The sequence below is a fragment of the Bos grunniens genome, chromosome 5 (assembly GCF_055505025.1).
Source record: "Bos grunniens cultivar Pamir isolate PY7600 chromosome 5, Bosgru_T2T1.0, whole genome shotgun sequence".
Classification (NCBI taxonomy): domain Eukaryota; kingdom Metazoa; phylum Chordata; class Mammalia; order Artiodactyla; family Bovidae; genus Bos; species Bos grunniens.
The window spans coordinates 35,111,491-35,125,600 of NC_141169.1; the positions used below are offsets into that span (position 1 = coordinate 35,111,491).

At 33.9% G+C, this 14,110-nt stretch overlaps 1 protein-coding gene across 1 annotated transcript in view; it reads right to left on the reverse strand.

Moving 5' to 3' along the window:
- Nucleotides 1-14,110, reverse strand: part of ARID2 (AT-rich interaction domain 2) — a 208,734-nt gene that overhangs the window by 86,247 nt on the left and 108,377 nt on the right. Inside the window, exons 4-5 of the mRNA XM_086399793.1 lie at nucleotides 6,553-6,686; nucleotides 1,061-1,279 (exon numbers count right to left, since the gene is read on the reverse strand). Of these exons, the coding sequence (XP_086255919.1) occupies nucleotides 1,061-1,279; nucleotides 6,553-6,686 (353 nt within the window). The remainder of the gene's footprint in view (nucleotides 1-1,060; nucleotides 1,280-6,552; nucleotides 6,687-14,110) is intronic.

The following is a 14,110-nucleotide window of genomic DNA, read 5'->3' on the forward strand; positions in this document are numbered from 1 at the left end:
TAGGGAACTCCCTGGCAGTCCAGTGATTAGGACTCTGTTCTTACTGCTGAGGGCTTGGGTTCAATCCCTGGTTGGAGAACTGAGAACCCATGACCTGCATGACACGGCCAACAACAACAACAAGAAAAAGGGAATCCTATTTAGATAATCCCAAATAAAAGCATGCTTGAAAATTACAGAAAAATGAACTTATTTGCAAACATACTGCTACTTAAAGATAAACACAAAAATACTCATATACCTATGAAATATTACAAGAAATTCTCAGACTATTCTATATAATTTCCTATATGATAAAATAATTGCAAAATGTATCAATACTGTAATCTATTAATAGAATAAACTTCTGGCAAAAGAAGTTACAATGGTTGCTGGGGTAGAAGGAGGATTGAGAAGCAAGAAGAAACTTTCTATCAATAACATTCAGCTGACATAGATATTTTAAAAGGACAAACTACGAGCAGGAAAAAATTTCAAAACCTATTTTTTAAAGTCCTATTAAACTACAATTATAGAATTGTGCAATTTGGTCTGAAGAGTAATCCAGATTTGAGATAATTTCACAGAAAACAAAGAACCTGATCTACAAAAACCTACAACTAGAAAATCCTACAAGTAAAACTATGAAATATTTGATAATCCTTATTTTGATTATTATGCAGCAAATTTTCAAATGCATTGACCTAAACTATTTAGTTAAAAAATTTAACTATACACCTGCAGAAATAGACATCAGAAAACAATTTCTTACAGGTCTAGTTTTTTCTATCAAAAGTTTGCATCAAACAATTTCAAATCAACAAACCCACATTTATTCTAAGAAAAATGCAGCATTTTAATTTTGAAAGCTCTAATGAGGTTAAATATCTAATCTATTCAAATATATAAGGTTAAAAAATCCAGACATTCATTATTTTAAATGATACATTTAATATAACAAAAGCAAATAAAGAATGCTATTATATTGACTAATGAAAATATTTTCCTTAAAAACCTTTCAAAAAAATCTAAACACACCTTTAACAGAATGATTATATAATACATTAAACCTAAAACTTACTGTCGTCAAACACCCCGGCATTAGCAAGTAATAATGTGATGATTTTAGGGTCTTTTTCAAGTTGCATGACATGTTTGCTTTCATTTGACAGGAGAGTGCATACATTAATAGCAAAGTCCACTTCGTTTGGGAGTCCAGATAACAGTGAAAGCACCAGTTTATTGTAATCATTTGGCGAATTGAAGTCCATAGATAGCCCATAACTCTGACGGAGATAATCTAACAAAGACAAAAAACAACACTGTTAAGTATATCAAGGATGAGAAATCATTTTTGGTTAATATCTTCTAAATACAGGATAGAAGTTTGCTTTCTTTTATAAAATACAAACTGAGTAGAAGTTTAGAGTCCAGTTTTTGAACTTGTGAAAATTACACTCCTCAAAAAGTATTAATATACAAGAAATACATATATTCTCTTTGATATCATTGCCAAACTATTGTATCATTATTTTAATATACCTAATCTACACTTTTTATTCTTGCATTTCAAGGAACTTTTTCTGATTTTTTAAGTACTATAAGCCAGAAAGCCTGGTTCCTTTAGAATTTTTAACAACATCATGTTTCAAAACACATTGCCTACCTTCTTTACCCAGTTTTGGGAGGATTATTACTTTTTCAGGTAAGATTTTTTTTGACATTTAACTAAAATGTAAAGTTCATGCTTTCAGTTCTACAGTTCTAGGAGTTCTGAAAGTCTTTTAACCACAATTGCAATGGAGATAAGGGAGTATTTCTATCATCCCAAAGAAGCTTCTTTATGCTCCTTAGTAGTTGATGTGTCCCCCTTTATCCATAAACAACCATTGATCTACTTTATTTCAAAATGCCAAATAAAAAGAATCACACAATACTTATATTTTTGTGTCTGATTTATTTTCATTTAGCAAAATGATGTTGAGGTTGATACCCATTTTAACGTATGTATCAGTAATTGGTTCTTTTTTATTGCGATGGGTTGTATGTCTTAATTGTTATATTATGGCTATAACACAATTTGTTTATCCACTCCCTAGCTGAAGAACATCTGGACTGTTTCCAGTTTTTAGCACTTCTGAATACAGTTGCTAATAACATTCACACACAGGACTTAGTGCAGACATATTTCTTCATTTCTCTTGGATTGCTCGGTCATATAAAATGTATGTTTAACTTTGTTTAGAAACTGTAAAAGTTCTCCAAATTAGCTGTAATATCTTGTCTTTTCATCAGTGATGCATGAAACTTCTTGGTGCTCGTGTGCATCCTTGTCAGCACTTGGTACTGTCAGTTTAAAATATTCTGAATATGAGCCACTTATCTAATATTTGTTTTGTAAATATTTTCTTCCAGATAGTGAGTGGTTTCCCTTTTCATTTTCTCAACAATGTCTTCAAAAAACAGAAGGTTTAATTGTGATGAAGTCTGATTTATAAATTTTTACCTTTACAGTTCAAACTTTCGTGTTCTAACAAATCTTTTCCTAACTAAAATTTTATGTAGGAGAATTGAAACATTTTTAAAACTTTGAAGATAGGATTACAGAAAACTAATATATAATCATAATACATATATTAGAAAATGTTGTATTTTTATAATTACTGACTCTAAACTGGTGCAATTTAGGCCTTGGCAGCTATGTCCTAAGACATATACCCCTAATACATTTATCATACAAGATCTAACTAGTGTAATGGGAAAAGGAAAGAAACAAGAGTTAGAAAACTGCTACACAAAACATTTCAGCAAATATGGATTTGAAAAAAAATCTTTTAAGAATGTCACTAAATGGAATGCAAGTAGGAATCTATTGTCACAACATTCCACAGAAGAAAATCATGTAGGTAAGAAACTTCACTTCCCAACAGATATTTGAAGAGACACCTCTTCAATATTAAAATATTCTAGGAATTTCTCCTTAAGTATCACAATATAATTATAAATGAATTGACATAGATTCTTTATAATATTTAAGGTTGAACATTTCTCATATATAACATAAATATCTTGGGAAAATGTAACATGACTTCTGTGAACATAGAAATACATTTTGGTATTTATTGCACATTGGAACTGATCATGAGATGCCAAGTTTCAGCAATAGTTAAGTCTTTAGATTCCACAAAATTTTCAGGCAAATTTCCAATAGAAATAAAAATCTGGAACCCATAATTCAACATCTGTCACAGTCTTGTTGTGCTTTCAATATGATCTTGGAATTGGTCTGTTTGCTACTGAAGAATAACAGATGCCACCATTATACTCAACTCAATACATCCTTACATGAATGACTTTGCCAAAAGACATCTCCAATTAAAATAAAATAAATTAATATGATAATTATGAAAAGTCCTTTAACTATATGATGTTTGGTAAAGATTCCTTCTTAGGAATATAATATAAGAGAAATGCTTACAAGATTTTAAGAGCATCCCTTCCCATCCCCAAGGAGGTATGTTTGAATAGGTACAATTTTATAACAGGAATGAGATTGGGAATTTTCAATGTTCTTCACACAATGTCTATACAAACATATCACTGCTGACAAATTTAACTGAATCTGAGGTAATCAGTTTAGAGGAAAGGGAGAATTGTGCCTGGAATGTTGTTTATATTACAAATATCATACAGTGCATTCTTTTCATTGATACTGGCAGTGATTGTTGTAGTTCAAGCATCTGTAATACAGGACATGTAAAGGAAAATCTTTGCTCAAATATTAATACAACTGATAAAATCAAAATAATAAATCTTCCTGTATAAAGCTTTTCCAAATTTAAGTAACAAAAATGTAAATGGATAGTGTGCTTGGCCTCCTTTGGCCAAAATGATTAAATTGGATTAAATGATCGCTAAAATCCTAGCTAGCTCTTAAATTCTACAATACTATTAATTTCAATGTGTTTGTCATGTGTCAGTTTCACCTTTCAGAATTTTTCTACTAAAGATACTGCAAACGAATTTAAAAATTTTAATTTAGAAATTAATTTTTTAATTTTAAAGGGAAAGAGAAGATGAACAAAAAGTTCTTAGTAATCTACAGTACAATTCTGCAGAACTGACTGTATCCAAATCAATACCAAGGAAGAAAGAATAAAGAAGAAAACCAAAAGATTAGGTCCTCATGGCAAGGAAAAATGTGCACAATTATGCAAATAAATGACAAAAATCACCATATTTTGATGCCAAAGTTTAATAATTCTAAAATTCAAAGCAAAATGTACCTAATACATATTTGGCTGCTTAAAGTCACTGGGCAAAAGGAGTCAATAGCCTTATAAAATTTTCGTTCCATATTCTATCAATGTACAATATTCTATTATGACAATTATGAGTAGAATTGTACTTCATACTAAATGCCAATTTAAATTTACCATATTACCTTTCAAAGTATTGTTTTACAATAGCTTTTTTAAATGTAAGCATCTCTAGATAAATACATGTATCCAAATACATCAATCCAAACCTACAAGGAGAGTAATGCTATATGATCAAAGATGTAGACACAAATCTTTTAAATGTTCTACCTAAAATATCCTAAGGCTTTTAATCTACCACTATGTAATTTTACTTTGGTGTTTATTTAAATATGCACACACATACACACTGACAGCTATGAAGCTTACTATATTTCCTTAATGGCATTTGAAAAGAATCATTGATGAAGGATTTGTTTTATATATTGATAGTCATGTTGATTTTTAGAACACTGTCATAATGTTGCTATGGCTCCTTCTGGGATAATAAAAAGCACCTTCAAATTCATAAATGCTGCCCTGAAACACCACCTCTTTTCAGTATGAATCAGATATACTGTAGTCTGATGTTCCCCAGTAATTTCTATTTCTTATCAGTCCCCAATCCTGATTCTGTCAAACATGCTACATATGTTATATAACTGCTCAGATTCTCCTTAAATAACAAAAGGCAGGCATATGACAGCATATCAGAAAGGAGTTAGTTATTATAACACCAGATTAAGAATTCTATCATTCCTTTAAAAACTGCAAAGTTCTAGCAATGACTTTCAATAGACTTCGGAAATACCAGCAGTATCTTCTTTCTTGAAGTAAATCATGCTTAAATCAGGGAAGGGGGGGGGTGGGGGGAGATCCAGAAAAAAATTTCATTTTAAACTAGATCTAATATTGAAATGGGTTAGTTTGAGAAGTGTAATACACACCAAGCTCTATTTAACCTATAAGAATAGACAGTTCTGTTGTTGCTATAATGTAGCAGTAACACAGAGTTACAAAACGGTCTTAAAGGTTACAGTACCAGGTCTCATTCAGTATAGGAACAGCCTCTATAACATCCTTGAATTAAATAATGGTCATTAGCTCTTCCTAAAAATGGGAAGCATATTACCTAACAAACCACCTCATTTTATTTAACCAGCTTAAACGGTAAGCAAGATCTTTTACACGATGACTAAAAATGTTGTCCTTTAACATTGGTTCCTGAGGTGATAACTTCTTGTTAAAAATAAAGGTAGATTTGGTTTGCACTCACCACTGCTACAACCCCTCCCCCAAGCCTCAGTTATGCAAAATCATCAGATGAAGTCTCTTCTACTGAAAATCACAGATTCTAGGAAATTCTGTTTCCTCAGCTATTACTGATTGGAAAAGAAATAGGGTCAAATTCAACATGGAGGAAACTTGAAAATAGACCATGAAAACTTTAAATCAGTGATACTGGCACAAATGAGAGAGCTTAAACCTAAGGATTACCTAAAAGATCAGTATTAGTACCAGTGAATAATAATAAAGATCAAGATATCTGTATATTTTTATAAAGACTATCCTCTTGAAAAAGATATTATCTCCTCTTTTTCAGGCCAAATATTGGTGAATAAAGAAAAGACCTGCTTATCTCTTCAGAGCTCTCTTCCTAGTCATCACCTTCTGGAGCCACAAACACTGGAAATCTCATCAACACTGCCTCGAGAACCTCTTCATTAGACTCTCAACCTGACTATTTCCAACTTGAGTCTTGTTCTTTTTAGCTGCAGATTCCTCTATAACCATTATAGGAATGACTTGAATGAAAAAATCTTAAGTCCCTGGTACCATGGCAGGAAAACAGTTGAAACATAGTAAGAAACATTTCTGAGAAATTCTGGTGCTGGGAATGCCAGGAATTGTAAAAAATCTAGTAGATGCTATGAGTATTTTTTGGCTTCCTTAATTCTAACAGGACATTCCTCTTCTCGTTTTAATGACAATTTAGGTTAAACTGATCTTTAACCAAATTAAAAAAAAACAAATTTCATTTGAAAGTGTACGTATATTTGTAAATCTAAAAATTCCTGCAACTAAAGTCTTCCATGTAGGCTGTGACAGACAGGGTCCTTATACCAGTGACATGCTGATTTCTAGAAGCTGCAGTAACCCAAGGCTCTCAGTATTTTCATGTGCAAAATAAGGGACCAATTCAATTCATGGGATGATTTCTATTTGAACTCAAAACTGTGTACCTATGCCTTTTTCATTTTCCAGTGATATTTACCTGACACACTGTGTTGCTGGTAATTGTAGGAAGATGGAATTGCACCAATAGGAAGCTGTGGTTTGGGATTGCCTGGTGGTACCTCATCATCATCCTCCCCAAAATGATGAACTTTCTCGTACTTTTCTAGGTAACTGAAACAGAAAAACAGCACAGCAGAGATTTAAAAATAGATTCATGTTGTATATTTTAACTCCTACCACACAGATCTGTTTTCTTTTTCTAGAGGCCCTAAATTTAAAAATAACAATAATATTAACAAGATACCACAAACTTCTTATATTAGTGGAATAGTCACTTCAGTAGTAATATTGGAGACAAACTCAATGTAATAGTTCTAAAAGTGCTTTTAAATGCCTAGAAAAGACCAAACTACTGTACAAATAAAAATATAAAAGTAAAGACTATCAAAGGACAACTACATGTAAATAAATAACAGCACATTTTATTTACTGATTAAAACAAATTATACATGGTCATTGTAACAACAATGTAAAAGTGAGAAGAGTCCCTGGCCTCCCCATCTCACTTATCACATGTGCCTTCAGTATATTTTTTGTGCCTATTTTAACAACAGATTTTAGAGATCCTGCAGGTCAATACATAGAGTACTACCTCAGTCTTTTTTTTTTTTTTGATCACAAGAAACCAAACATTTATTTCTATTGTCACTCTGTACATGACACACATTTTCACACTAACGAAGGGTTCTAGACTCAATCAGCCCCAGGACTAGGAAGGGGCCTGGTCTGGAATGTCAGAAAGAGAATAGGAGAGAGGACAGATGCACATGACATAAAATAATAATAATTAATAATAATAATAATCATCAATGCAACAATGATAAACTATGGGAGAGGTCTCTGTAACCTTATCTCCCAGATGGGAAGGGCATCTTATTGCCTAGTTTCACATTCAATCTAGGAGAAAAGGCCTCCACTGCACAACTCTAGATTGGGGAGAGGGTTGTGTCCAGCTCCCAGAAGGCAACTGGCCTCTCAACCCGCCAGGCACGGCTTGACCTTCCAAAGGAGGGCCCTCCTGGTCTCTGGGTCCTCTTTTTCTCTCGGACTCAATTACCCTGCCCTGCTCCTGCGCAGCCGTACCTCAGTCATTTTTAACAGCTGTATAATATATGCTCTGACTGATATATCATAATTTTAACTAGATTGCTGGTGTCGTATTTAGGTATGTTCAGTTTTGTTTTTCGGAGAAGGCAATGGCACCCCACTCCAGTACTCTTGCCTGGAAAATCCCATGGATGGAGGAGCCTGGTGGGCTGCAGTTCATGGCGTCGCTAAGAGTCGGACACGACTGAGCGACTTCACTTTCACTTTTCACTTTCATGCACTGGAGAAGGAAATGGCAACCCACTCCAGTGTTCTTGCCTGGAGAATCCCAAGGACGGCGGAGTCTGGTGGGCTGCCGTCTATGGGGTCGCACAGAGTCGGACATGACTGAAATGACTTAGCAGCAACAGCAGCAGTTTTGTTTTTTGCTATTACAGGCCATGCAGCAATTAGCTTAATCTCAGCACTTGTTTGAATATTTTCCTCTCCATAGACAGTGGAAATGGTATGATCACTTTAAATAGGAAATACGACCAAATCCTCACTCAAAGTGATGTGCCCAAAATATTTTGACCAACTTATAAGACTGTTCCTGTGTTTCCCACAATATCACCATCACTGGGTATAGTCAATCTTCTTAATATTAATTAGAATTAAATATCCAAATTGATAATCTATCATCACCTACCAGTTTATAATAAGATTCCCACAAGAAAGGTTTTTAAATAGGGAAGCAACTGGTCAAACCCCTGTCAAACACAATACTGTACCTAATGAACTTGTTACTATACTTCATAAGAAGCAAGCTGAAAAATATCATAGTGAAGTTCTAGATGTGATCATTTTATAGGTCAGTCTTTCCATCATTCCTGAACCAGGCAGGTATTAAGTCCATTAGTCACTATTTAAAAACCCTTTGCTTTTATAGTTAACAGATAGCTGAGATGAGGGAGAGGGGTATCAATGATCTCAGAAGTATTGCTGTGTTTTTAGTAGCAAATTGTAACTTTCAAGGTAGGATGAATGAAAGCTGTAAATTTAGGTATAAAAACTAATAGCAAGGATACTCATCATAATTCTTCATTTTTCCCTTCCAGCTTTCCAAGGCACAACAATTCACATCTTGGAGAGTAAAAAGGAAGTAAATTGCCCGTTTCAATTCCTTCTAAGTTCTCCATATAAGCTCAACTTGAGCAAGGAACTCTTTCCTAAATGGTAGCTTGACAGCTAATGAACCCAACACTTTTCTCCACTGCCAGAGATACAAAAGCAGAGACATATGCCCACATATAACCCTTGAGCACTGAGGACAGTATACAGCTGCATATATTTCACCCTGATCCTGGTGATGTACCCTAGCAGATAAAATTTACAGCCAAAGAATATAAATCAAAACAAAAATATGATTAAAAAGAGACAGTCTCTCTCTAGCATAGACTTATGTATAAGTCATAAATCAAACCTATCCTTTTTGAATTTCTAATGCCAAAATCATCAAAAGAAGAGTCTACCCAAATTTGAACACAACTGCTCAAAAATCATGTGACATTTTCTGCAAATGAGGGTTTATCTACATTACATGAAATAATGCAGGCAATAGTAGCGATAGAGGTATTTTACAAAGTACGTTCTTTCAGAATTGAGCTCACTGTGGAATGGTTAAAACCAAGTTAAAGATAATTTTTCTTAACTAACATCATTTAAATAAAATCAAAATAACAATGAAAAAGTAAAATTTTAAAATCAAAACGTTATACTAACAATATGTTTAAGACGCTCTTTATAAATCCGTTATTCATTGTTAAGTGTATTCGAATGCGAAGCCACTGCAGTAGTCACACACTACTGCAATTCTTCTGGATTGCAGCCTGGTGTTCTCCTCTGTCCATGGGATTCTCCAGGCAACAATACTGGAGTGGGTTGCCATGCCCTTCTCCAGGGGATCTTCCCAACCCAGGGATAGACCCACGTCTCTTATGTCTTCTGCAACGGCAGGCAGGTTCTTTACCTGGGAATTCCATAATTGAATGTAGTAGATTTAAAACTTGGGGAGAAAACGTTACTAGTAAAGAAAAACCATAAATACCTTTTCCTTTCTGAAACACTCAAAATGGAGCATAAGCAAAATGGAGTGACTGAAACACCACAAGTACTAGTAATAAACAGTATATGCTATATACATAAACCCCTCTGTAATTCAAATTTTCATACAATTTTTAAAATATATGACTTCTGGTCCCTTGACTCTTCTAACTCTATTCCTCCAAACGGATTCTTTACATAATTCCAATCTCCAGAAATTTATGGCTTAGGCAAATTGTTATACTTTTTGAAATTTTATTTCCCTGGCTTGAGCGTCAGCACTTGTTCTCATTCATGATTAAACATTTCCAACTGAGACTCGACCTTTCATAGTTCAACAGAGGGTTTGGCATCCAGTTCTGATTCTTGTCTCTCTCAATTATTAAGCATAAAGTCCTTTTTTGGTTTTCAAAGAGCTATACTTCTAAAAACTAAATTAATAGACAAGAGAAAACAGCTAAAATACAAAGTTACATTTCAAAATCTAGGTCTTCAGATATAATTCTCTAACATGACCCTGAGCTCATACACTGACATATATACAGTGTTCACTCATTTAACTACAAAAATTACACTACACATTTCTCTTTCTTCTCCAAGTCGATTACACTGCTTTGAATAGTTGATATATTTTAATCAAACAGGTATTTACAGACCTCCTTCAGTAATCTACCTAATACATGACATTTTGACTCAAGACTAGTAAAATATTGGAATCCAGATGGCAGTTACTCTCTCAACAGTCGACACAGAAAACGAGGTTCCTGAGTTCAACATTACATACAGACAAGTGGGGTGAATTGCATCTTCTTTTTTCAACTTGGCCCTAGTTTACTTGTGGTGGATCCTATGCCATACATGACAGATTTAAAGGATGAAGGCAAATGTGAACATTTAGCATAATATAAGAATTATTTTAAATGGCACTATTCAATTAAAAAGTTTAATATGTAGGACCAATACAGAGGGAGGAAGAGTCCTTTCAAGACACCATCAAATAACATAGGCAGTACAGTTATGAATGAAGAAAAATTTAGCCTCCTGTAGTATCTGATAGATTAAGTACACAAAAAATTAGTTCACAGAAGATTTAAATATAATCACCAATAAGACTGATTTATTAGATACACAATGATTTTCTTTTCAAATCTCCACAAAAATTATTAAACTAATCATATGCCAAGTCACATAGGAAACCACAATAAATTTAAGATTAAATACTGTATAAGGCACATTCTCTAACTGCAATCAATTCAAAGAAATTTAACCCTTGGAAAATTAAAAATAACTTTATGATTTTACATAAAAGTAGAGAAACTACTACAACAGTACCCATCAGCGGATATCAAAATTCATAGTAAAAAAAAAAGAAAGAAAAAATTCACAGTCAACCTTGTTTCATCTATAACACAATTACCATCTTCACAACACTTTCCAAATTATTTTAAAGCAATTTCCAGGTATCTCATAACTTTATTTATAAATATTTTGGTAGAATTCTTAAAAATTAAAAAATATATGTAATAATTATATAAAAATATATAATATTTATATAAAAGTTTTTATATAAAACTTTTTGAAATATTTATGGGAAAGATGATAATTCAAGGAATGCATATTAATCTTTCCTTAAATCCAATTGTAATGAACGTTAAAGACTAAAAATTGAGGGATACTGCATAATTTCTAACTTAGAAAACTTTCAGAAATTCTGATTCATTAAAAGCAACTTCAAGGATTTATAAGACTAACTTGCAAAACAATTCTTGAGACAGTAAGATGGTCTAATGGAAAGTAGAGGATATCTTAAACCAAAACACATAAAAAGGCAAATTCAACTGGGAATTCCTTTAGCCACTAAGGATCAATAAAATATGAGAGTGTATCTGATAATGGGATCAGAATGACAACTGTTTAAGAAAAGTTGAACTGAATTCAGTGGCTGTCAAAAGAAGCAAAGTCCTTTCAACTTCACCTTGAAGCTTGTCAAAATGAACCCAAAGATCCAGGGATGTGGAGCACCTATCAGAAGCACTAGCATGAAAAGACTGATACAATCAGGTAATGGGACCTCTATTGATGTGGCATACAAGGAACTTTCAAGATCAAACATCCCAGCACAAAAATCAAGAATACTGACTTGCAAACCAGCAAAGTAATGAACGACATTTCTTTGCCCAGGATTATCCCTGCAAAGTGGACAATGAAAAAGTAGACATGACAATGTAAAAGTCACCTCAGTAATGTAGACGGCATGCTTGAGAAATGGCTTCTTGAAGAGACGGAAAGGATGAAAACAGTGGGGTGGATAAAAATGAAACATGCATGCTAACAGGAAGCCAAACACGGGGGGAAATAGTAGTCCTGAAGCAAAGACCAGAATACAGTGAACAGAAGCATTATCATTCAGATAACAGAAGAATTTCTGTAGGTTAAAAAATGCTTACTGGGTATATCATAAAGGTCCCGGGGTGTCAGGGTGCAAGGATCATCAGGCAAAAATTAATGAAAAGAAAAAACAATCAGACATATATTGATGATATATGCAAGCTCCAAAGATAAAGATAATTCCTAGAAATATCCAGAATGACCCTACTCCTTTGATTATTCTATTGTGTCTTATTTACACAGTAAGAGTAATCAAATGAGTTTATTCTCATAGTTAATATTAAGGGAAATATGTTCTTGGGAGTATTTCTACAACTGTTTAACAATCAAATTAAAGTCAAGATTGTTACTTTGCAAATAACGAGAGAGAAATAAACACATTAATGTATGTAATATGCAGAGAAAAGGAGAAGAGGAAGAATATCTTGTGATGTAGCAATTATATTCTTAGGCATATGCACTAGACAAAAATGAAAACAACTAAAATATTCACAAAGGATAGTATGAAGAAAAATACTGTGGCATATTGATATAGTGAAATATGATATGCTAGTAAAAATTAGTTAACTAACACGGATCAATGAAAATAGCCAACAACAAAATGTTAAATCATTTCAGAATAATACTAATTTAATTCCACTTATATAAAGATCATAAGCAAAAAATTAAATTTTTTTTTAGCAATAGACAAGTAAGAGAAAAAAAAGAAAAGCCAGATATTAATTATAACCCAGAAAATAAGCTAGGATTTATCCCTCAGGAGAGAAAGACAATAAGAAAACACACACATGGCTTCAAACTATTCAGTTGAGTTCAGTTCAGTTCAGTCACTCAGTCATGTCCGACTCTTTGCGACCCCATGAATTTCAGCACGCCAGGCCTCCCTGTCCATCACCAACTCCCAGAGTTCACTCAAACTCACGTCCATTGAGTTGGTGATGCCATCCAGCCATCTCATCCTCTGTTGTCCCCTTCTCCTCCTGCCCCCGATCCCTCCCAGCATCAGTCTTTTCCAATGAGTCAACTCTTCACATCAGGTGGCCACAGTATTGGAGCTTCAGCTTCAGCATCAGTCCTTCCAAAGAAATCCCAGGGCTGATCTCCTTTAGAATGGATTGGTTGGATGTCCTTGCAGTCCAAGGGACTCTCAAGAGTCTTCTCCAACACCACAGTTCAAAAGCATCAATTCTTCAGCGCTCAGTTTTCTTGACAGTCCAACTCTCACATCCATACATGACTACTGGAAAAACCATAGCCTTGACTAGACGGACCTTTGATGGCAAAGTAATGTCTCTGCTTTTGTTTTTTTCGGTTTTTTTTGTCTGTTTATGTTGCTTTATTACAACAAACCCAAAATATTATCTGTATTATTGTGGCAATAAATGGCAAAAAGATTCACATTTCCATAGCCCTACTAGGTTTTTTGTTTTGTTTTGTTTTTAATTTTATTTTATTTTTAAATTTTACAATATTGTATTAGTTTTGCCAAATATCGAAATGAATCCGCCACAGGTATACCCGTGTTCCCCATCCTGAACCCTGCTTCCTCCTCCCTCCCCTACCCTCCCTCTGGGTCGTCCCAGTGCACCAGCCCCAAGCATCCAGTACCGTGCATCGAACCTGGACTGGCAACTCGTTTCATACATGATATTATACATATTTCAATGCTATTCTCCCAAATCTCCCCACCCTCTCCCTCTCCCACAGAGTCCATAAGACTGATCTATACATCGGTGTCTGTAATCTTTTACAGTCTCGTACACAGGGTTATTGTTACCATCTTTCTAAATTCCATATATATGCGTTAGTATACTGTATTGGTGTTTTTCTTTCTGGCTTACTTCACTTTGTATAATAGGTTCCACTTTCATCCATCTCATTAGAACTGATTCAAATGTATTCTTTTTAATGGCTGAGTAATACTCCATTGTGTATATGTACCACAGCTTTCTTATCCATTCATCTGCTGATGGGCATCTAGGTTGCTTCCATGTCCTGGCTATTATAAACAGTGCTGC